This window comes from Salvelinus alpinus, chromosome 1 (genome assembly GCF_045679555.1).
Source record: "Salvelinus alpinus chromosome 1, SLU_Salpinus.1, whole genome shotgun sequence".
Classification (NCBI taxonomy): Eukaryota; Metazoa; Chordata; class Actinopteri; order Salmoniformes; family Salmonidae; genus Salvelinus; species Salvelinus alpinus.
Genome location: NC_092086.1, coordinates 118245345 through 118270917, shown reverse-complemented (window position 1 = coordinate 118270917; position 25573 = coordinate 118245345). Strand labels below are relative to the sequence as shown.

The following is a 25573-nucleotide window of genomic DNA, read 5'->3' as shown; positions in this document are numbered from 1 at the left end:
ACCAAGGTGTTATGATGGTTAATACCAAGGTGCTATGGTTAATACCAAGGTGTTATGTTGGTTAATACCAAGGTGTTATGTTGGTTAATACCAAGGTGTTATGTTGGTTAATACCAAGGTGTTATGTTGGTTAATACCAAGGTGTTATATTGGTTAATACCAAGGTGCTATGTTGGTTAATACCAAGGTGCTATGTTGGTTAATACCAAGGTGGTATGATGGTTAATACCAAGGTGTTATGTTGGTTAATACCAAGGTGTTATGTTGGTTAATACCAAGGTGCTATGTTGGTTAATACCAAGGTGTTATGGTTAATACCAAGGTGTTATGGTTGATACCAAGGTGTTATGGTTAATACCAAGGTGTTATGGTTGATACCAAGGTGTTATGGTTATTACCAAGGTGTTATGGTTGATACCAAGGTGGTATGATGGTTAATACCAAGGTGTTATGTTGGTTAATACCAAGGTGTTATGTTGGTTAATACCAAGGTGCTATGTTGGTTAATACCAAGGTGTTATGGTTAATACCAAGGTGTTATGGTTGATACCAAGGTGTTATGGTTAATACCAAGGTGTTATGGTTAATACCAAGGTGTTATGTTGGTTAATACCAAGGTGTTATGTTGGTTAATACCAAGGTGTTATGGTTAATACCAAGGTGTTATGTTGGTTAATACCAAGGTGTTATGTTGGTTAATACCAAGGTGTTATGTTGGTTAATACCAAGGTGCTATGGTTGATACCAAGGTGGTATGATGGTTAATACCAAGGTGTTATGTTGGTTAATACCAAGGTGTTATGTTGGTTAATACCAAGGTGCTATGTTGGTTAATACCAAGGTGTTATGATGGTTAATACCAAGGTGTTATGGTTGATACCAAGGTGTTATGTTGGTTAATACCAAGGTGTTATGTTGGTTAATACCAAGGTGTTATGTTGGTTAATACCAAGGTGTTATGTTGGTTAATACCAAGGTGTTATGATGGTTAATACCACGGTGTTATGTTGGTTAATACCAAGGTGCTATGGTTAATACCAAGGTGTTATGTTGGTTAATACCAAGGTGCTATGGTTAATACCAAGGTGTTATGTTGGTTAATACCAAGGTGTTATGGTTAATACCAAGGTGTTATGGTAATACCAGGGTGTTATGTTGGTTAATACCAAGGTGTTATGTTGGTTAATACCAAGGTGTTATGTTGGTTAATACCAAGGTGTTATGTTGGTTAATACCAAGGTGTTATGTTGGTTAATACCAAGGTGTTATGTTGGTTAATACCAAGGTGGTATGATGGTTAATACCAAGGTGTTATGTTGGTTAATACCAAGGTGTTATGTTGGTTAATACCAAGGTGTTATGTTGGTTAATACCAAGGTGGTATGATGGTTAATACCAAGGTGTTATGTTGGTTAATACCAAGGTGTCATGTTGGTTAATACCAAGGTGTTATGTTGGTTAATACCAAGGTGTTATGGTTGATACCAAGGTGTTATGGTTGATACCAAGGTGTTATGGTTGATACCAAGGTGGTATGATGGTTAATACCAAGGTGTTATGGTTAATACCAAGGTGGTATGGTTGATACCAAGGTGTTATGGTTAATACCAAGGTGTTATGGTTGATACCAAGGTGTTATGTTGGTTAATACCAAGGTGTTATGTTGGTTAATACCAAGGTGTTATGTTGGTCAATACCAAGGTGTTATGTTGGTTAATACCAAGGTGCTATGTTGGTTAATACCAAGGTGTTATGATGGTTAATACCAAGGTGTTATGGTTGATACCAAGGTGTTATGTTGGTTAATACCAAGGTGTTATGTTGGTTAATACCAAGGTGTTATGTTGGTTAATACCAAGGTGTTATGTTGGTTAATACCAAGGTGCTATGGTTGATACCAAGGTGTTATGTTGGTTAATACCAAGGTGTTATGGTTAATACCAAGGTGCTATGGTTAATACCAAGGTGTTATGGTTAATACAAAGGTGTTATGTTGGTTAATACCAAGGTGTTATGGTTAATACCAAGGTGTTATGGTTAATACCAAGGTGTTATGTTGGTTAATACCAAGGTGTTATGTTGGTTAATACCAAGGTGTTATGTTGGTTAATACCAAGGTGTTATGTTGGTTAATACCAAGGTGTTATGTTGGTTGATACCAAGGTGTTATGTTGGTTAATACCAAGGTGTTATGTTGGTTAATACCAAGGTGTTATGTTGGTTGATACCAAGGTGCTATGTTGGTTAATACTAAGGTGCTATGTTGGTTAATACCAAGGTGTTATGGTTAAAACCAAGGTGTTATGTTGGTTAATACCAAGGTGTTATGATGGTTAATACCAAGGTGTTATGGTTAATACCAAGGTGTTATGTTGGTTGATACCAAGGTGTTATGGTTATTACCAAGGTGTTATGGTTGATACCAAGGTGGTATGATGGTTAATACCAAGGTGTTATGTTGGTTAATACCAAGGTGATATGTTGGTTAATACCAAGGTGCTATGTTGGTTAATACCAAGGTGTTATGTTGGTTAATACCAAGGTGTTATGTTGGTTAATACCAAGGTGATATGTTGGTTGATACCAAGGTGGTATGTTGGTTAATACCAAGGTGTTATGTTGGTTAATACCAAGGTGCTATGTTGGTTGATACCAAGGTGCTATGTTGGTTGATACCAATGTGTTATGTTGGTTAATACCAAGGTGTTATGTTGGTTAATACCAAGGTGTTATGTTGGTTAATACCAAGGTGATATGTTGGTTGATACCAAGGTGGTATGTTGGTTAATACCAAGGTGTTATGTTGGTTGATACCAAGGTGCTATGTTGGTTAATACCAAGGTGTTATGTTGGTTAATACCAAGGTGTTATGGTTGATACCAAGGTGTTATGTTGGTTAATACCAAGGTGCTATGTTGGTTAATACCAAGGTGTTATGATGGTTAATACCAAGGTGTTATGGTTGATATCAAGGTGTTATGTTGGTTAATACCAAGGTGTTATGGTTGATACCAAGGTGCTATGTTGGTTAATACCAAGGTGCATACCGGTGAAACTCACCTAACGAACCATTATGGCATAACCTAGAAAGGGGACAACTTTAGTGGTAATTAGTTACTGTACAAGCTGTAAACCAGATGAATCAACAGAATATATAGCTGGTCCTTCACCTGTATCTTTTCTGGGGGGAAAAGGGACTTTCAAAATGTGGATTGACCATTTCAAAAGCAGTCCACTATACAGACAATAGGGTCATTTGGGGATAGGTGTCTTCTATTGAAAAGCCAATCATATACAGTGGTGACTGAATCATGTTACGCCACCATCCTGGTCTCTTTCTGAAATATACTTCTGGAATAAGGACAAATATTCCACCAAGCAAGTTGTTAGTCTGTTCTACTGACTGACTCGAATACTGTACATCCCTCTTCGTTCTCTGTCAGACAATAGAGCAGTGTCTCTATCTTCCTTCTTCATACAATTACGACAGGTAGCCGGGGGCGACAGGTAGCCGGGGGCGACAGGTAGCCGGGGGCGACAGGTAGCCTAGTGGTTAGAGCGTTGGGCCAGTAACCGAAAGGTTGCAAGATCGAATCCCCGAGCTGTCGTTCTGCCCCTGAACAAGGCAGTTAACCCACTAGGCCATCTGTCATTCTGCCCCTGAACAAGGCAGTTAACCCACTAGGCCATCTGTCGTTCTGCCCCTGAACAAGGCAGTTAACCTACTAGACCGTCATTGTAAATAAGAATTTGTTGTTAACTGACTTGCCTAGTTAAAAAAAATGAAAATACATCCCACAATGAACGCAGATAGAGTAATCATTGATCATTAAGCAATTATCAGAGCAGAAGGTATGTGCACATGACTGTAAAATGCTCAAGTTCAACCAATAAAGCACTGAGAAGTTATGTAAAGCATGTATTAAATCACACTCTACACTCTTAACAAAAGGTACTATCTAGAACATAAAACGGTTCTTCAGCTGTCCTGAAAACCCCTATTTGGTTCCAGGTAGAACCCTTTTGGTTCCAGGCAGAACCCTTTTGATTCCAGGTAGAACCCTTTTGGTTCCAGGCAGAACCCTGTTGGTTCCAAGGAGAACCCTTTTGGTTCCAGGCAGAACCCATTTGGTTCCAGGTAGAACCCTTTTGGTTCCAGGCAGAACCCTTTACACAGAGGGTTCTACATGGAACTAAGAGTGTACATATTCTCTACATTAACCCGGTCTCAGTATGTAATGTTCTCCAGTATCCAGTATATACATGTTAAAGTCAAGTAATGGTCCACCGACTGATGGTTGTGGATTTGATTTTGACCGGAGACTTTATAATAATTAACCTCCTACGACATGTATAACAAGAAGAAGAAGAATTAGGTGGGCGTTTACATTTGTCCTATTTCACACATGTACCCGTGTGTATTGTACACGTGTGAAGTGGAAACGTGTTTTTGCATATCCCACTCCCCCCTGAGACACCCTCGGCGAGTGAGGTCACGGCCAGGGTTGTGTAGTCATGAAGAAATACTACACACATACAAATGCTTTTACAGAATAAAAGTTACAAATAAATTACGAATATCAAGCTAAAAGTCTATATTGCTTCCTAATACTCAGGAGTTCCCCACCAAAATAATACATGTTTAGTATGAAACCAGTCTTACTGCATAAACACAGTCCAATCTCTGTAGGGTAGTGGATACTTGGAGGGGGTGTGATGAAGCTTTGATGTGCAGAGGAGAGTCTCATAGATAACCAACTAGCAAACCAATAGAATGTGCTGTTAGATGTTGTAGAATCTTCCAAACCAATAGAATGTGCTGTTAGATGTTGTAGAATCTTCCAAACCAATAGAATGTGCTGTTAGATGTTGTAGAATCTTCCAAACCAATAGAATGTGCTGTTAGATGTTGTAGAATCTTCCAAACTAATAGAATGTGCTGTTAGATGTTGTAGAATCTTCCAAACCAATAGAATGTGCTGTTAGATGTTGTAGAATCTTCCAAACCAATAGAATGTGCTGTTAGATGTTGTAGAATCTTCCAAACCAATAGAATGTGCTGTTAGATGTTGTAGAATCTTCCAAACCAATAGAATGTGCTGTTAGATGTTGTAGAATCTTCCAAACCAATAGAATGTGCTGTTAGATGTTGTAGAATCTTCCAAACCAATAGAATGTGCTGTTAGATGTTGTAGAATCTTCCAAACCAATAGAATGTGCTGTTAGATGTTGTAGAATCTTCCAAACCAATAGAATGTGCTGTTAGATGTTGTAGAATCTTCCAAACCAATAGAATGTGCTGTTAGATGTTGTAGAATCTTCCAAACCAATAGAATGTGCTGTTAGATGTTGTAGAATCTTCCAAACCAATAGAATGTGCTGTTAGATGTTGTAGAATCTTCCAAACCAATAGAATGTGCTGTTAGATGTTGTAGAATCTTCTGCATGGGTTCTGTTGAATGACAGTTCTGGAGATTTGTGTGGATTGCTGAGAGTTTCATTTAAAGGATCTGTTGGAAGTTCTGTTGGAAGTATGGATGTTCTGGTAGGTTCCTGGAGGTTCTGTCGGTTGTCTGAAGGTTCTGATAGACTGCAACGTGTTCTATTTCTCTATAGGATGCATGTGGAGCTATGGAACACTGGATGTTCTGTACAATTCTGTAGGATTGACTGACTGTGTTGAAACAGTAGTTTTTCTGTTGGGGTGCGGCACGTTCCGTAGTTTGTCTGAACGTTCTTAAGGATGTTTGTAGATACTGCAGGATGTCAGTAGGACATATGTGGGATCAGTAGGACATCTCTGGGTTCAGTAGGACATCTGTGGGTTCAGTAGGATATCTGTGTGTTCAGTAGACATCTGTGGGTTCTGTAGAACATCTGTGGGTTCTGTAGAACATCTGTGGGTTCAGTAGGATATCTGTGTGTTCTGTAGGACCTCTGTGGGTTCTGTAGGACATCTGTGGGTTCTGTAGGACATCTGTGGGTTCAGTAGGACATCTGTGGGTTCTGTAGGATATCTGTGGGTGCAGTAGGACATCTGTGGGTTCTGTAGGACATCTGTGGGTTCTGTAGGACATCTGTGGGACATCTGTGTGTACTGTAGGACATCTGTGGGTTTAGTAGGACATCTGTAGGACATCTGTGGGTTCAGTAGGACATCTATGGGTTCTGTAGGATGTATGTGGGTTCTGTAGGACATCTGTGGGTTTAGTAGGACATCTGTGGGTTCTGTAGGACATCTGTGGGTTCTGTAGGACATCTGTGGGTTCTGTAGGACATCTGTGGGTTCTGTAGGACATCTATGAGTTCAGTAAAAGTGCTGAAAGTTATTCTCTGTATTACTGTTGATGATGTTGAAGTAATGTAGGTTGGCTGTCTAGAGGTAATAGACTGTGTGTGTAGCTGCTGGGGTTTCTGAAGTGCCATACATTCAGCCAAGAGACTGACTCCCATGTCTGACTCCCATCCAGGAAGAGTACCCAGCTAGTGCTCTTCACACTGGACTAGGAGAACATGTGCCAAACAAGATGGTCTTTTAAAACATTTCATAGCACAGATTTTGGAACCGAATGTTACCCGGGCTTGTATAATTAACTGTTTACTAGCCCGGCTGGCCAGTGACTTCCATCCCTGAGAGTACTTAACTACACAGAGTCTGCTCCTCTCACTTCACCCAGTAGAGGTGTTCAGGTCACAAAGACACAACACTGTTCAACACCAAGTGCTCTTCAGTGTTCCTCAGTTCATCAAGTCATGTCCCGTTGTGTTTCAGTTTGTTTCAGTCAATAAATACATCATGTTCATATGTTCATAGAAAGTTCCAGGCCCACTAGATCCATATGTCTATCTGTCTGCCTGTTGGGAGTGGGGTCAGATTGGTCCTGTAAAGTTCATACATCTGGCCTGTATCAGCGGTCAGATTGGTACTGTAAAGTTCTTACATCTGGCCTTTATCAGCGGTCAGATTGGTTCTGTAAAGTTCATATATCTGGCCTGTATCAGCGGTCAGATTGGTTCTGTAAAGTTCATATATCTGGCCTGTATCAGCGGTCAGATTGGTACTGTAAAGTTCATATATCTGGCCTGTATCAGCGGTCAGATTGGTTCTGTAAAGTTCATATATCTGGCCTGTATCAGCGGTCAGATTGGTTCTGTAAAGTTCATACATCTGGCCTGTATCAGCGGTCAGATTGGTTCTGTAAAGTTCATACATCTGGCCTGTATCAGCGGTCAGATTGGTTCTGTAAAGTTCATATATCTGGCCTGTATCAGCGGTCAGATTGGTTCTGTAAAGTTCATATATCTGGCCTGTATCAGCGGTCAGATTGGTTCTGTAAAGTTCATATATCTGGCCTGTATCAGCGGTCAGATTGGTTCTGTAAAGTTCATACATCTGGCCTGTATCAGCGGTCAGATTGGTTCTGTAAAGTTCATACATCTGGCCTGTATCAGCGGTCAGATTGGTACTGTAAAGTTCATATATCTGGCCTGTATCAGCGGTCAGATTGGTTCTGTAAAGTTCATATATCTGGCCTGTATCAGCGGTCAGATTGGTTCTGTAAAGTTCATACATCTGGCCTGTATCAGCGGTCAGATTGGTTCTGTAAAGTTCATACATCTGGCCTGTATCAGCGGTCAGATTGGTACTGTAAAGTTCATATATCTGGCCTGTATCAGCGGTCAGATTGGTTCTGTAAAGTTCATATATCTGGCCTGTATCAGCGGTCAGATTGGTCCTGTAAAGTTCATCATGTCTGACCCTAGGTTCAAAGGTCAGATTGGTACTGCGGTGTCCATACTGTACATCTGGCTGTAGGGTAAGGGGTTAGAAGTCAGATGGGTATAGTATTATTCACCAGGCTAACTCTCATCTCCTGGATGCTGTTGATTATCTTCTTCTGATGTCCAGCCAGGTTCACTCCAACCCTCCTCAGATCACTGCAGGGGAAACAGACATCATTCTGTTAGTGAGTATAGTTCCAGCCAGGTTCACTCCAACCCTCCTCAGGTCACTGCAGGGGAAACATACATCATTCTGTTAGTGAGTATAGTTCCAGCCAGGTTCACTCCAACCCTCCTCAGATCACTGCAGGGGAAACAGACATCATTCTGTTAGTGAGTATAGTTCCAGCCAGGTTCACTCCAACCCTCCTCAGATCACTGCAGGGGAAACATACATCATTCTGTTAGTGAGTATAGTTCCAGCCAGGTTCACTCCAACCCTCCTCAGATCACTGCAGGGGAAACATACATCATTCTGTTAGTGAGTATAGTTCCAGCCAGGTTCACTCCAACCCTCCTCAGGTCACTGCAGGGGAAACAGACATCATTCTGTTAGTGAGTATAGTTCCAGCCAGGTTCACTCCAACCCTCCTCAGGTCACTGCAGGGGAAACAGACATCATTCTGTTAGTGAGTATAGTTCCAGCCAGGTTCACTCCAACCCTCCTCAGGTCACTGCAGGGGAAACATACATCATTCTGTTAGTGAGTATAGTTCCAGCCAGGTTCACTCCAACCCTCCTCAGGTCACTGCAGGGGAAACATACATCATTCTGTTAGTGAGTATAGTTCCAGCCAGGTTCACTCCAACCCTCCTCAGATCACTGCAGGGGAAACATACATCATTCTGTTAGTGAGTATAGTTCCAGCCAGGTTCACTCCAACCCTCCTCAGGTCACTGCAGGGGAAACATACATCATTCTGTTAGTGAGTATAGTTCCAGCCAGGTTCACTCCAACCCTCCTCAGATCACTGCAGGGGAAACATACATCACTCTGTTAGTGAGTATAGTTCCAGCCAGGGTCACTCCAACCCTCCTCAGATCACTGCAGGGGAAACATACATCATTCTGTTAGTGAGTATAGTTCCAGCCAGGTTCACTCCAACCCTCCTCAGGTCACTGCAGGGGAAACATACATCATTCTGTTAGTGAGTATAGTTCCAGCCAGGTTCACTCCAACCCTCCTCAGATCACTGCAGGGGAAACATACATCATTCTGTTAGTGAGTATAGTTCCAGCCAGGTTCACTCCAACCCTCCTCAGGTCACTGCAGGGGAAACATACATCATTCTGTTAGTGAGTATAGTTCCAGCCAGGTTCACTCCAACCCTCCTCAGATCATTTCCCCTGCAGTGATCTGAGGAGGGTTGGAGTGACCCTGGCTGGAACTATACTCACTAACAGAATGATGTATGTTTCCCCTGCAGTGATCTGAGGAGGGTTGGAGTGAACCTGGCTGGAACTATACTCACTAACAGAATGATGTATGTTTCCCCTGCAGTGACCTGAGGAGGGTTGGAGTGAACCTGGCTGGAACTATACTCACTAACAGAATGATGTATGTTTCCCCTGCAGTGATCTGAGGAGGGTTGGAGTGAACCTGGCTGGAGGGGAAACATACATCATTCTGTTAGTGAGTATAGTTCCAGCCAGGATCACTCCAACCCTCCTCAGGTCACTGCAGGGGAAACAGACATCATTCTGTTAGTGAGTATAGTTCCAGCCAGGATCACTCCAACCCTCCTCAGATCACTGCAGGGGAAACAGACATCATTCTGTTAGTGAGTATAGTTCCAGCCAGGTTCACTCCAACCCTCCTCAGATCACTGCAGGGGAAACATACATCATTCTGTTAGTGAGTATAGTTCCAGCCAGGTTCACTCCAACCCTCCTCAGGTCACTGCAGGGGAAACAGACATCATTCTGTTAGTGAGTATAGTTCCAGCCAGGTTCACTCCAACCCTCCTCAGATCACTGCAGGGGAAACAGACATCATTCTGTTAGTGAGTATAGTTCCAGCCAGGTTCACTCCAACCCTCCTCAGATCACTGCAGGGGAAACAGACATCATTCTGTTAGTGAGTATAGTTCCAGCCAGGTTCACTCCAACCCTCCTCAGATCACTGCAGGGGAAACATACATCATTCTGTTAGTGAGTATAGTTCCAGCCAGGTTCACTCCAACCCTCCTCAGATCACTGCAGGGGAAACATACATCATTCTGTTAGTGAGTATAGTTCCAGCCAGGTTCACTCCAACCCTCCTCAGGTCACTGCAGGGGAAACAGACATCATTCTGTTAGTGAGTATAGTTCCAGCCAGGTTCACTCCAACCCTCCTCAGGTCACTGCAGGGGAAACAGACATCATTCTGTTAGTGAGTATAGTTCCAGCCAGGTTCACTCCAACCCTCCTCAGGTCACTGCAGGGGAAACATACATCATTCTGTTAGTGAGTATAGTTCCAGCCAGGTTCACTCCAACCCTCCTCAGATCACTGCAGGGGAAACATACATCATTCTGTTAGTGAGTATAGTTCCAGCCAGGTTCACTCCAACCCTCCTCAGGTCACTGCAGGGGAAACAGACATCATTCTGTTAGTGAGTATAGTTCCAGCCAGGTTCACTCCAACCCTCCTCAGGTCACTGCAGGGGAAACAGACATCATTCTGTTAGTGAGTATAGTTCCAGCCAGGTTCACTCCAACCCTCCTCAGGTCACTGCAGGGGAAACATACATCATTCTGTTGGTGAGTATATGTTCCAGCCAGGTTCACTCCAACCCTCCTCAGGTCACTGCAGGGGAAACATACATCATTCTGTTAGTGAGTATAGTTCCAGCCAGGTTCACTCCAACCCTCCTCAGATCACTGCAGGGGAAACATACATCATTCTGTTAGTGAGTATAGTTCCAGCCAGGTTCACTCCAACCCTCCTCAGGTCACTGCAGGGGAAACATACATCATTCTGTTAGTGAGTATAGTTCCAGCCAGGTTCACTCCAACCCTCCTCAGATCACTGCAGGGGAAACATACATCACTCTGTTAGTGAGTATAGTTCCAGCCAGGGTCACTCCAACCCTCCTCAGATCACTGCAGGGGAAACATACATCATTCTGTTAGTGAGTATAGTTCCAGCCAGGTTCACTCCAACCCTCCTCAGGTCACTGCAGGGGAAACATACATCATTCTGTTAGTGAGTATAGTTCCAGCCAGGTTCACTCCAACCCTCCTCAGGTCACTGCAGGGGAAACATACATCATTCTGTTAGTGAGTATAGTTCCAGCCAGGTTCACTCCAACCCTCCTCAGGTCACTGCAGGGGAAACAGACATCATTCTGTTAGTGAGTATAGTTCCAGCCAGGATCACTCCAACCCTCCTCAGGTCACTGCAGGGGAAACAGAGTACTCAGTACCTTTGTCATTTAGGAAAACTGTTTTTAGCTGATACACCTAACATTTGCTGGCTTGAGCAAATCCACTCTATCAAGTGTTCTTGGCGTGAGCCACGAGTCAAATTTTTTCAACCAGACAACATTAATAATTAATTTTACATTGAACAGAGCGAGCCTCTCGCCGAGCCGTGCTGCTAAAGTCCAGGTAATATTGAAATGAATGATAGCGTTCGGTAGAAGCTACCCGTCCAGGGTAGCAGGCGTAGGGTTGCAAATACCGGTAACTTCCCCTAAATTCCCAGATTTTCCAGAAATCCTGGTTAAAGGATTCCGGATGTCTTATTTATTCCCTCCCGTTTCCAGGAATATTCCAACTGGGATATCTGGAAAATCTGGGAATCTGGGGAAAGTTAGCAGAACTTTACAACCCTCAGCTGTTAATGTGACCTCCTCCATTCTACCCCCTATAGAGAACATCTGTCCTCCCTCTGCCTGTTAATGTGACCTCCTCCATTCTACCCCCTATAGAGAACATCTGTCCTCCCTCTGCCTGTTAATGTGACCTCCTCCATTCTACCCCCTATAGGGAACATCTGTCCTCCCTCTGCCTGTTAATGTGACCTCCTCCATTCTACCCCCTATAGGGAACATCTGTCCTCCCTCAGCCTGTTAATGTGACCTCCTCCATTCTACCCCCTATAGGGAACATCTGTCCTCCCTCAGCCTGTTAATGTGACCTCCTCCATTCTACCCCCTATAGAGAACATCTGTCCTACCTCAGCCTGTTAATGTGACCTCCTCCATTCTACCCCCTATAGGGAACATCTGTCCTCCCTCAGCCTGTTAATGTGACCTCCTCCATTCTACCCCCTATAGAGAACATCTGTCCTCCCTCAGCCTGTTAATGTGACCTCCTCCATTCTACCCCCTATAGGGAACATCTGTCCTCCCTCAGCTGTTAATGTGACCTCCTCCATTCTACCCCCTATAGGGAACATCTGTCCTCCCTCAGCTGTTAATGTGACCTCCTCCATTCTACCCCCTATAGGGAACATCTGTCCTCCCTCAGCTGTTAATGTGACCTCCTCCATTCTACCCCCTATAGAGAACATCTGTCCTCCCTCAGCCTGTTAATGTGACCTCCTCCATTCTACCCCCTATAGAGAACATCTGTCCTCCCTCTGCCTGTTAATGTGACCTCCTCCATTCTACCCCCTATAGAGAACATCTGTCCTCCCTCTGCCTGTTAATGTGACCTCCTCCATTCTACCCCCTATAGAGAACATCTGTCCTCCCTCTGCCTGTTAATGTGACCTCCTCCATTCTACCCCCTATAGGGAACATCTGTCCTCCCTCTGCCTGTTAATGTGACCTCCTCCATTCTACCCCCTATAGAGAACATCTGTCCTCCCTCTGCCTGTTAATGTGACCTCCTCCATTCTACCCCCTATAGAGAACATCTGTCCTACCTCAGCCTGTTAATGTGACCTCCTCCATTCTACCCCCTATAGAGAACATCTGTCCTCCCTCTGCCTGTTAATGTGACCTCCTCCATTTTACCCCCTATAGGGAACATCTGTCCTCCCTCAGAAGGCCTGTTAATGTGACCTCCTCCATTCTACCCCCTATAGAGAACATCTGTCCTACCTCAGCCTGTTAATGTGACCTCCTCCATTCTACCCCCTATAGGGAACATCTGTCCTACCTCAGCCTGTTAATGTGACCTCCTCCATTCTACCCCCTATAGAGAACATCTGTCCTCCCTCTGCCTGTTAATGTGACCTCCTCCATTTTACCCCCTATAGGGAACATCTGTCCTCCCTCAGCAGGCCTGTTAATGTGACCTCCTCCATTCTACCCCCTATAGAGAACATCTGTCCTCCCTCAGCCTGTTAATGTGACCTCCTCCATTCTACCCCCTATAGAGAACATCTGTCCTCCCTCAGCCTGTTAATGTGACCTCCTCCATTCTACCCCCTATAGAGAACATCTGTCCTACCTCAGCCTGTTAATGTGACCTCCTCCATTCTACCCCCTATAGGGAACATCTGTCCTCCCTCTGCCTGTTAATGTGACCTCCTCCATTCTACCCCCTATAGAGAACATCTGTCCTCCCTCTGCCTGTTAATGTGACCTCCTCCATTCTACCCCCTATAGAGAACATCTGTCCTCCCTCAGCCTGTTAATGTGACCTCCTCCATTCTACCCCCTATAGAGAACATCTGTCCTCCCTCAGCCTGTTAATGTGACCTCCTCCATTCTACCCCCTATAGAGAACATCTGTCCTCCCCCGGCCTGTTAATGTGACCTCCTCCATTCTACCCCCTATAGAGAACATCTGTCCTCCCTCAGCCTGTTAATGTGACCTCCTCCATTCTACCCCCTATAGAGAACATCTGTCCTCCCCCAGCCTGTTAATGTGACCTCCTCCATTCTACCCCCTATAGAGAACATCTGTCCTCCCTCTGCCTGTTAATGTGACCTCCTCCATTTTACCCCCTATAGGGAACATCTGTCCTCCCTCAGCAGGCCTGTTAATGTGACCTCCTCCATTCTACCCCCTATAGGGAACATCTGTCCTCCCTCTGCCTGTTAATGTGACCTCCTCCATTCTACCCCCTATAGAGAACATCTGTCCTCCCTCTGCCTGTTAATGTGACCTCCTCCATTCTACCCCCTATAGAGAACATCTGTCCTCCCTCAGCCTGTTAATGTGACCTCCTCCATTCTACCCCCTATAGAGAACATCTGTCCTCCCTCAGCCTGTTAATGTGACCTCCTCCATTCTACCCCCTATAGAGAACATCTGTCCTCCCCCAGCCTGTTAATGTGACCTCCTCCATTCTACCCCCTATAGAGAACATCTGTCCTCCCTCAGCCTGTTAATGTGACCTCCTCCATTCTACCCCCTATAGAGAACATCTGTCCTACCTCAGCCTGTTAATGTGACCTCCTCCATTCTACCCCCTATAGAGAACATCTGTCCTCCCTCAGCCTGTTAATGTGACCTCCTCCATTCTACCCCCTATAGGGAACATCTGTCCTCCCCCAGCCTGTTAATGTGACCTCCTCCATTCTACCCCCTTTAGAGAACATCTGTCCTCCCTCAGCTGTTAATGTGACCTCCTCCATTCTACCCCCTATAGGGAACATCTGTCCTCCCCCAGCCTGTTAATGTGACCTTCTCCATTCTACCCCCTATAGAGAACATCTGTCCTCCCTCAGCTGTTAATGTGACCTCCTCCATTCTACCCCCTATAGGGAACATCTGTCCTCCCTCAGCCTGTTAATGTGACCTCCTCCATTCTACCCCCTATAGAGAACATCTGTCCTCCCTCAGCCTGTTAATGTGACCTCCTCCATTCTACCCCCTATAGGGAACATCTGTCCTACCTCAGCCTGTTAATGTGACCTCCTCCATTCTACCCCCTATAGGGAACATCTGTCCTCCCTCAGCCTGTTAATGTGACCTCCTCCATTCTACCCCCTATAGAGAACATCTGTCCTCCCTCAGCCTGTTAATGTGACCTCCTCCATTCTACCCCCTATAGGGAACATCTGTCCTCCCTCAGCCTGTTAATGTGACCTCCTCCATTCTACCCCCTATAGGGAACATCTGTCCTCCCTCAGAAGGCCTGTTAATGTGACCTCCTCCATTCTACCCCCTATAGGGAACATCTGTCCTCCCTCTGCCTGTTAATGTGACCTCCTCCATTCTACCCCCTATAGGGAACATCTGTCCTCCCTCAGCCTGTTAATGTGACCTCCTCCATTCTACCCCCTATAGGGAACATCTGTCCTCCCTCAGCCTGTTAATGTGACCTCCTCCATTCTACCCCCTATAGGGAACATCTGTCCTCCCTCAGCAGGCCTGTTAATGTGACCTCCTCCATTCTACCCCCTATAGGGAACATATGTACTCCCTCAGCCTGTTAATGTGACCTCCTCCATTCTACCCCCTATAGGGAACATCTGTCCTCCCTCAGCCTGTTAATGTGACCTCCTCCATTTTACCCCTTATACGGAACATCTGTCCTCCCTCAGCCTGTTAATGTGACCTCCTCCATTCTACCCCCTATAGGGAACATCTGTCCTCCCTCAGCCTGTTAATGTGACCTCCTCCATTCTACCCCCTATAGGGAACATCTGTCCTCCCTCAGCAGGCCTGTTAATGTGACCTCGTCCATTCTACCCCCTATAGGGAACATCTGTCCTCCCTCAGCCTGTTAATGTGACCTCCTCCATTCTACCCCCTATAGGGAACATCTGTCCTCCCTCAGCAGGCCTGTTAATGTGACCTCCTCCATTCTACCCCCTATAGGGAACATCTGTCCTCCCTCAGCAGGCCACGGTCTTCTGTCTGACTCAGCAGAATCTACACTACAATGCTTCGCTCGGCAAACTCTGTTGCAGGCCATTACTTCCCAAGACAGAAAAAAGCAATGTTTTCTCTAACCTTAGAAACTGTTGCTGAGTAGACATGGCATGATACACCTTAGCACAGGAAGGAGACGGAGTACGTCCCAAACGGCATCCTATTCCCTATTTAGTGCACTACTTTTGCCCAGAGTCCATTGGATATAGGATGTAATTTGGGATACAGTCCTCAACCCTCATCAGAGGTTAAACAGGAGGAAGGATATGAGCTAGTGTTCCCGGGAGACTTACTCCAGGGTCATGTGGGAGACCACGTCCACTGAGGTGTATCCACTGTCCATGAAAAGCTCCACGTAGCGACCCATCTTAATCCCATTCAGCCACTCCTCTATAGACTGGTACCCACTGGCCTCCCTCAGGCCTCCAGACTGGTACCCACTGGCCTCCCTCAGGCCTCCAGACTGGTACCCACTGGCCTCCCTCAGGCCTCCAGACTGGTACCCAGCGGCCTCCCTCAGGGCTACTGACGCAGACACGCTGGCCTCCGAGTCCACACTGCCGGGCTCCACTAGATTAGATACCCTGAGAGAGGGGAGAGAAGCACATATCATGTCTGACATGTGTAGTCTGAAATTTGTAGTCTGAAATGTGCAGTCTGAAATGTGCAGTGTGAAATGTGCAGTCTGAAATGTGCAGTCTGAAATGTGTAGTGTCATATGTGCAGTCTGAAATGTGCAGTCTGAAATGTGTATTGTGAAATTTGCAGTCTGAAATGTGTAGTCTGAAATGTGTATTGTGAAATGTGCAGTCTGAAATGTGCAGTCTGAAATGAGTAGTCAGATATGTGCAGTCTGAAATGTGCAGTCTGAAATGTGTAGTGTGAAATGTGCAGTCTGAAATGTGCAGTGTGAAATGTGCAGTCTGAAATGTGTAGTCTGAAATGTGTATTGTGAAATGTGCAGTCTGAAATGTGCAGTCTGAAATGAGTAGTCAGATATGTGCAGTCTGAAATGTGCAGTCTGAAATGTGTAGTGTGAAATGTGCAGTCTGAAATGTGCAGTGTGAAATGTGCAGTCTGAAATGTGCAGTCTGAAATGTGCAGTCTGAAATGTGCAGTCTGAAATGTGTATTGTGAAATGTGCAGTCTGAAATGTGCAGTCTGAAATGTGTATTGTGAAATGTGCAGTCTGAAATGTGCAGTCTGAAATGAGTAGTCATGAAATGTGCAGTCTGAAATGTGCAGTCTGAAAGGTGTAGTCGTGAAATGTGCAGTCTGAAATGTGCAGTCTGAAAGGTGTAGTGTGAAATGTGCAGTCTGAAATGTGCAGTCTGAAATGTGTATTGTGAAATGTGCAGTCTGAAATGTGCAGTCTGAAATGAGTAGTCAGATATGTGCAGTCTGAAATGTGCAGTCTGAAAGGTGTAGTGTGAAATGTGCAGTCTGAAATGTGCAGTCTGAAATGTGTAGTGTGAAATGTGCAGTCTGGAATGTGCAGTCTGAAATGTGCAGTCTGAAAAGTGTAGTGTGAAATGTGCAGTCTGAAATGTGCAGTCTGAAATGTGCAGTGTGAAATGTGCAGTCTGAAATGTGCAGTCTGAAATGTGCAGTCTGAAATGTGCAGTCTGAAAAGTGTAGTGTGAAATGTGCAGTCTGAAATGTGCAGTCTGAAATGTGCAGTGTGATATGTGCAGTCTGAAATGTGCAGTCTGAAATGTGTAGTCTGAAATGTGCAGTCTGAAATGTACAATGTGATATGTGCAGTCTGAAATGTGCAATGTGATATGTGCAGTCTGAAATGTGCAGTCTGAAATGTGCAGTCTGAAATGTGTAGTGTGAAATGTGCAGTCTGAAGTGTGTAGTCTGAAATGTGTATTGTGAAATTTGCAGTCTGAAATGTGTAGTCTGAAATGTGTATTGTGAAATGTGCAGTCTGAAATGTGTAGTGTGAAATGTGCAGTCTGAAGTGTGTAGTCTGAAATGTGTATTGTGAAATTTGCAGTCTGAAATGTGTAGTCTGAAATGTGTATTGTGAAATGTGCAGTCTGAAATGTGCAGTCTGAAATGTGTAGTGTGAAATGTGCAGTCTGAAATGTGCAGTCTGAAATGTGCAGTCTGAAATGTGCAGTCTGAAATGTGGAGTCTGAAATGTGGAGTCTGAAATGTGGAGTCTGAAATTTGCAGTCTGAAATGTGCAGTCTGAAATGTGTAGTGTGAAATGTGCAGTCTGAAGTGTGTAGTCTGAAATGTGCAGTCTGAAATGTGCAGTCTGAAATGTGCAGTCTGAAATGTGCAGTCTGAAATGTGTAGTGTGAAATGTGCAGTCTGAAGTGTGTAGTCTGAAATGTGTATTGTGAAATTTGCAGTCTGAAATGTGTAGTCTGAAATGTGTATTGTGAAATGTGCAGTCTGAAATGTGCAGTCTGAAATGAGTAGTCAGATATGTGCAGTCTGAAATGTGCAGTCTGAAATGTGTAGTGTGAAATGTGCAGTCTGAAATGTGCAGTCTGAAATGTGCAGTGTGAAATGTGCAGTCTGAAATGAGCAGTCTGAAATGTGCAGTCTGAAATGTGTATTGTGAAATTTGCAGTCTGAAATGTGTAGTCTGAAATGTGTATTGTGAAATGTGCAGTCTGAAATGTGCAGTCTTAAATGAGTAGTCAGATATGTGCAGTCTGAAATGTGCAGTCTGAAAGGTGTAGTGTGAAATGTGCAGTCTGAAATGTGCAGTCTGAAAAGTGTAGTGTGAAATGTGCAGTCTGAAATGTGCAGTCTGAAATGTGCAGTCTGAAATGTGCAGTCTGAAATGTGTAGTGTGAAATGTGCAGTCTGAAATGTGTAGTGTGAAATGTGCAGTCTGAAATGTGCAGTCTGAAATGTGCAGTCTGAAATGTGCAGTCTGAAATGTGCAGTCTGAAATTTGCAGTCTGAAATGTGCAGTCTGAAATGTGTAGTGTGAAATGTGCAGTCTGAAGTGTGTAGTCTGAAATGTGTTTTGTGAAATTTGCAGTCTGAAATGTGTAGTCTTAAATGTGTATTGTGAAATGTGCAGTCTGAAATGTGCAGTCTGAAATGAGTAGTCAGATATGTGCAGTCTGAAATGAGTAGTCAGATATGTGCAGTCTGAAATGTGCAGTCTGAAATGTGCAGTCTGAAATGTGCAGTCTGAAATGTGCAGTCTGAAATGTGTATTGTGAAATTTGCAGTCTGAAATGTGTAGTCTGAAATGTGTATTGTGAAATGTGCAGTCTGAAATGTGCAGTCTGAAATGAGTAGTCAGATATGTGCAGTCTGAAATGTGCAGTCTGAAAGGTGTAGTGTGAAATGTGCAGTCTGAAATGTGCAGTCTGAAAAGTGTAGTGTGAAATGTGCAGTCTGAAATGTGCAGTCTGAAATGTGCAGTCTGAAAAGTGTAGTGTGAAATGTGCAGTCTGAAATGTGCAGTCTGAAATGTGTAGTGTGAAATGTGCAGTCTGAAATGTGCAGTCTGAAATGTGCAGTCTGAAATGTGCAGTCTGAAATGTGCAGTCTGAAATGTGCAGTCTGAAATGAGTAGTCAGATATGTGCAGTCTGAAATGTGCAGTCTGAAAGGTGTAGTGTGAAATGTGCAGTCTGAAATGTGCAGTCTGAAATGTGTAGTCTGAAATGTGCAGTCTGAAATGTGCAGTCTGAAATGTGCAGTCTGAAAAGTGTAGTGTGAAATGTGCAGTCTGAAATGTGCAGTCTGAAATGTGCAGTCTGAAATGTGCAGTCTGAAAAGTGCAGTCTGAAATGTGCAGTCTGAAAAGTGTAGTGTGAAATGTGCAGTCTGAAATGTGCAGTCTGAAATGTGCAGTGTGATATGTGCAGTCTGAAATGTGCAGTCTGAAATGTGTAGTCTGAAATGTGCAGTCTGAAATGTACAATGTGATATGTGCAGTCTGAAATGTGCAATGTGATATGTGCAGTCTGAAATGTGCAGTCTGAAATGTGTAGTGTGAAATGTGCAGTCTGAAGTGTGTAGTCTGAAATGTGTATTGTGAAATTTGCAGTCTGAAATGTGTAGTCTGAAATGTGTATTGTGAAATGTGCAGTCTGAAATGTGCAGTCTGAAATGTGCAGTCTGAAATGAGTAGTCAGATATGTGCAGTCTGAAATGTGCAGTCTGAAATGTGTAGTGTGAAATGTGCAGTCTGAAATGTGTAGTGTGAAATGTGCAGTCTGAAGTGTGTAGTCTGAAATGTGTATTGTGAAATTTGCAGTCTGAAATGTGTAGTCTTAAATGTGTATTGTGAAATGTGCAGTCTGAAATGAGTAGTCAGATATGTGCAGTCTGAAATGTGCAGTCTGAAATGTGCAGTCTGAAATGTGCAGTCTGAAATGTGCAGTGTGAAATGTGCAGTGTGAAATGTGCAGTCTGAAATGTGCAGTCTGAAATGTGCAGTGTGAAATGTGCAGTGTGAAATGTGCAGTGTGAAATGTGCAGTCAGATATGTGCAAATGTGCAGTCTGAAATGTGTAGTGTGAAATGTGCAGTCTGAAATGTGCAGTCTGAAATGTGCAGTCTGAAATGTGCAGTCTGAAATGTGCAGTCTGAAATGTGCAGTCTGAAATGTGCAGTCTGAAATGTGCAGTCTGAAATGTGTAGTGTGAAATGTGCAGTCTGAAGTGTGTAGTCTGAAATGTGTATTGTGAAATTTGCAGTCTGAAATGTGTAGTCTTAAATGTGTATTGTGAAATGTGCAGTCTGAAATGTGCAGTCTGAAATGAGTAGTCAGATATGTGCAGTCTGAAATGTGCAGTCTGAAATGTGTAGTGTGAAATGTGCAGTCTGAAATGTGCAGTCTGAAATGTGCAGTGTGAAATGTGCAGTCTGAAATGTGCAGTCTGAAATGTGCAGTCTGAAATGTGTATTGTGAAATTTGCAGTCTGAAATGTGTAGTCTGAAATGTGTATTGTGAAATGTGCAGTCTGAAATGTGCAGTCTGAAATGAGTAGTCAGATATGTGCAGTCTGAAATGTGCAGTCTGAAATGTGCAGTCTGAAAGGTGTAGTGTGAAATGTGCAGTCTGAAATGTGCAGTCTGAAATGTGTAGTGTGAAATGTGCAGTCTGAAATGTGCAGTCTGAAATGTGCAGTCTGAAAAGTGTAGTGTGAAATGTGCAGTCTGAAATGTGCAGTCTGAAATGTGCAGTCTGAAATGTGCAGTCTGAAAAGTGCAGTCTGAAATGTGCAGTCTGAAAAGTGTAGTGTGAAATGTGCAGTCTGAAATGTGCAGTCTGAAATGTGCAGTGTGATATGTGCAGTCTGAAATGTGCAGTCTGAAATGTGTAGTCTGAAATGTGCAGTCTGAAATGTACAATGTGATATGTGCAGTCTGAAATGTGCAATGTGATATGTGCAGTCTGAAATGTGCAGTCTGAAATGTGTAGTGTGAAATGTGCAGTCTGAAGTGTGTAGTCTGAAATGTGTATTGTGAAATTTGCAGTCTGAAATGTGTAGTCTGAAATGTGTATTGTGAAATGTGTATTGTGAAATGTGCAGTCTGAAATGTGCAGTCTGAAATGTGCAGTCTGAAATGAGTAGTCTGAAATGTGCAGTCTGAAATGTGCAGTCTGAAATGTGTAGTGTGAAATGTGCAGTCTGAAATGTGTAGTGTGAAATGTGCAGTCTGAAGTGTGTAGTCTGAAATGTGTATTGTGAAATTTGCAGTCTGAAATGTGTAGTCTTAAATGTGTATTGTGAAATGTGCAGTCTGAAATGTGCAGTCTGAAATGAGTAGTCAGATATGTGCAGTCTGAAATGTGCAGTCTGAAATGTGCAGTCTGAAATGTGCAGTCTGAAAAGTGTAGTGTGAAATGTGCAGTCTGAAATGTGCAGTCTGAAATGTGCAGTGTGAAATGTGCAGTGTGAAATGTGCAGTCAGATATGTGCAGTCTGAAATGTGCAGTCTGAAATGTGTAGTGTGAAATGTGCAGTCTGAAATGTGCAGTCTGAAATGTGCAGTCTGAAATGTGCAGTCTGAAATGTGCAGTCTGAAATGTGTATTGTGAAATTTGCAGTCTGAAATGTGTAGTCTGAAATGTGTATTGTGAAATGTGCAGTCTGAAATGTGCAGTCTGAAATGAGTAGTCAGATATGTGCAGTCTGAAAGGTGTAGTGTGAAATGTGCAGTCTGAAATGTGCAGTCTGAAATGTGTAGTGTGAAATGTGCAGTCTGAAATGTGCAGTCTGAAATGTGCAGTCTGAAAAGTGTAGTGTGAAATGTGTAGTGTGAAATGTGCAGTCTGAAATGTGCAGTCTGAAATGTGCAGTCTGAAATGTGCAGTCTGAAATGTGCAGTCTGAAATGTGCAGTCTGAAATGTGCAGTCTGAAATGTGCAGTCTGAAATGTGCAGTCTGAAATGTGCAGTCTGAAATTTGCAGTCTGAAATGTGCAGTCTGAAATGTGTAGTGTGAAATGTGCAGTCTGAAGTGTGTAGTCTGAAATGTGTATTGTGAAATTTGCAGTCTGAAATGTGTAGTCTTAAATGTGTATTGTGAAATGTGCAGTCTGAAATGTGCAGTCTGAAATGAGTAGTCAGATATGTGCAGTCTGAAATGTGCAGTCTGAAATGTGCAGTCTGAAATGTGTAGTCTGAAATGTGCAGTCTGAAATGTGCAGTCTGAAATGTGCAGTGTGAAATGTGCAGTGTGAAATGTGCAGTCTGAAATGTGCAGTCTGAAATGTGCAGTCTGAAATGTGTATTGTGAAATGTGCAGTCTGAAATGTGTAGTCTGAAATGTGTATTGTGAAATGTGCAGTCTGAAATGTGCAGTCTGAAATGAGTAGTCAGATATGTGCAGTCTGAAATGTGAAGTCTGAAAGGTGTAGTGTGAAATGTGCAGTCTGAAAGGTGTAGTGTGAAATGTGCAGTCTGAAATGTCCAGTCTGAAATGTGTAGTGTGAAATGTGCAGTCTGAAATGTGCAGTCTGAAATGTGCAGTCTGAAAAGTGTAGTGTGAAATGTGCAGTCTGAAATGTGCAGTCTGAAATGTGCAGTGTGAAATGTGCAGTCTGAAATGTGCAGTCTGAAATGTGCAGTCTGAAATGTGCAGTCTGAAATGTGCAGTCTGAAAAGTGTAGTGTGAAATGTGCAGTCTGAAATGTGCAGTCTGAAATGTGCAGTGTGATATGTGCAGTCTGAAATGTGCAGTCTGAAATGTGTAGTCTGAAATGTGCAGTCTGAAATGTACAATGTGATATGTGCAGTCTGAAATGTGCAATGTGATATGTGCAGTCTGAAATGTGCAGTCTGAAATGTGTAGTGTGAAATGTGCAGTCTGAAGTGTGTAGTCTGAAATGTGTATTGTGAAATTTGCAGTCTGAAATGTGTAGTCTGAAATGTGTATTGTGAAATGTGCAGTCTGAAATGTGCAGTCTGAAATGTGCAGTCTGAAATGTGCAGTCTGAAATGTGCAGTCTGAAATGTGTAGTGTGAAATGTGCAGTCTGAAATGTGCAGTCTGAAATGTGCAGTCTGAAATGTGCAGTCTGAAATTTGCAGTCTGAAATGTGCAGTCTGAAATGTGTAGTGTGAAATGTGCAGTCTGAAGTGTGTAGTCTGAAATGTGTATTGTGAAATTTGCAGTCTGAAATGTGTAGTCTTAAATGTGTATTGTGAAATGTGCAGTCTGAAATGTGCAGTCTGAAATGTGCAGTCTGAAATGTGCAGTCTGAAATGTGCAGTCTGAAAAGTGTAGTGTGAAATGTGCAGTCTGAAATGTGTAGTGTGAAATGTGCAGTCTGAAGTGTGTAGTCTGAAATGTGTATTGTGAAATTTGCAGTCTGAAATGTGTAGTCTGAAATGTGTATTGTGAAATGTGCAGTCTGAAATGTGCAGTCTGAAATGTGCAGTCTGAAATGTGCAGTCTGAAATGAGTAGTCAGATATGTGCAGTCTGAAATGTGCAGTCTGAAATGTGCAGTGTGAAATGTGCAGTCTGAAATGTGCAGTCTGAAATGTGCAGTCTGAAATGTGCAGTCTGAAATGTGCAGTCTGAAATGTGCAGTCTGAAATGTGCAGTCTGAAATGTGCAGTCTGAAATTTGCAGTCTGAAATGTGCAGTCTGAAATGTGTAGTGTGAAATGTGCAGTCTGAAGTGTGTAGTCTGAAATGTGTATTGTGAAATTTGCAGTCTGAAATGTGTAGTCTTAAATGTGTATTGTGAAATGTGCAGTCTGAAATGTGCAGTCTGAAATGTGCAGTCTGAAATGTGCAGTCTGAAATGTGCAGTCTGAAAAGTGTAGTGTGAAATGTGCAGTCTGAAATGTGCAGTCTGAAATGTGCAGTGTGAAATGTGCAGTCTGAAATGTGCAGTCTGAAATGTGCAGTCTGAAAGGTGCAGTCTGAAAGGTGCAGTCTGAAAAGTGTAGTGTGAAATGTGCAGTCTGAAATGTGCAGTCTGAAATGTGCAGTGTGATATGTGCAGTCTGAAATGTGCAGTCTGAAATGTGCAGTCTGAAATGTGTAGTCTGAAATGTGCAGTCTGAAATGTACAATGTGATATGTGCAGTCTGAAATGTGCAATGATGTGCAGTCTGAAATGTGCAGTCTGAAATGTGTAGTGTGAAATGTGCAGTCTGAAGTGTGTAGTCTGAAGTGTGTAGTCTGAAATGTGTATTGTGAAATTTGCAGTCTGAAATGTGTAGTCTGAAATGTGTATTGTGAAATGTGCAGTCTGAAATGTGCAGTCTGAAATGAGTAGTCAGATATGTGCAGTCTGAAATGTGCAGTCTGAAATGTGTAGTGTGAAATGTGCAGTCTGAAATGTGCAGTCTGAAAAGTGTAGTGTGAAATGTGCAGTCTGAAATGTGCAGTCTGAAATGTGCAGTGTGATATGTGCAGTCTGAAATGTGCAGTCTGAAATGTGTAGTCTGAAATGTGCAGTCTGAAATGTACAATGTGATATGTGCAGTCTGAAATGTGCAATGTGATATGTGCAGTCTGAAATGTGCAGTCTGAAATGTGTAGTGTGAAATGTGCAGTCTGAAGTGTGTAGTCTGAAATGTGTATTGTGAAATTTGCAGTCTGAAATGTGTAGTCTGAAATGTGTATTGTGAAATGTGCAGTCTGAAATGTGCAGTCTGAAATGTGCAGTCTGAAATGTGCAGTCTGAAATGTGCAGTCTGAAATGTGTAGTGTGAAATGTGCAGTCTGAAATGTGCAGTCTGAAATGTGCAGTCTGAAATGTGCAGTCTGAAATTTGCAGTCTGAAATGTGCAGTCTGAAATGTGTAGTGTGAAATGTGCAGTCTGAAGTGTGTAGTCTGAAATGTGTATTGTGAAATTTGCAGTCTGAAATGTGTAGTCTTAAATGTGTATTGTGAAATGTGCAGTCTGAAATGTGCAGTCTGAAATGTGCAGTCTGAAATGTGCAATCTGAAATGTGCAGTCTGAAAAGTGTAGTGTGAAATGTGCAGTCTGAAATGTGTAGTGTGAAATGTGCAGTCTGAAGTGTGTAGTCTGAAATGTGTATTGTGAAATTTGCAGTCTGAAATGTGTAGTCTGAAATGTGTATTGTGAAATGTGCAGTCTGAAATGTGCAGTCTGAAATGTGCAGTCTGAAATGTGCAGTCTGAAATGAGTAGTCAGATATGTGCAGTCTGAAATGTGCAGTCTGAAATGTGCAGTCTGAAATGTGCAGTGTGAAATGTGCAGTCTGAAATGTGCAGTCTGAAATGTGCAGTCTGAAATGTGCAGTCTGAAATGTGCAGTCTGAAATGTGCAGTCTGAAATTTGCAGTCTGAAATGTGCAGTCTGAAATGTGTAGTGTGAAATGTGCAGTCTGAAGTGTGTAGTCTGAAATGTGTATTGTGAAATTTGCAGTCTGAAATGTGTAGTCTTAAATGTGTATTGTGAAATGTGCAGTCTGAAATGTGCAGTCTGAAATGTGCAGTCTGAAATGTGCAGTCTGAAATGTGCAGTCTGAAAAGTGTAGTGTGAAATGTGCAGTCTGAAATGTGCAGTCTGAAATGTGCAGTGTGAAATGTGCAGTCTGAAATGTGCAGTC

The 25573-nt window shown here is 43.1% G+C and overlaps 1 protein-coding gene across 1 annotated transcript in view; it reads right to left on the bottom strand.

Annotated features, from left to right (window-relative positions):
• Positions 1 to 3079: 3079 nt before the first annotated feature.
• Positions 3080 to 25573, bottom strand: part of LOC139539692 (ephrin type-A receptor 5) — a 161850-nt gene continuing 139356 nt past the window's right edge. Inside the window, exons 16-17 of the mRNA XM_071342873.1 lie at positions 15837 to 16127; positions 3080 to 7938 (exon numbers count right to left, since the gene is read on the bottom strand). Of these exons, the coding sequence (XP_071198974.1) occupies positions 7833 to 7938; positions 15837 to 16127 (397 nt within the window). The 3' untranslated portion in view covers positions 3080 to 7832. The remainder of the gene's footprint in view (positions 7939 to 15836; positions 16128 to 25573) is intronic.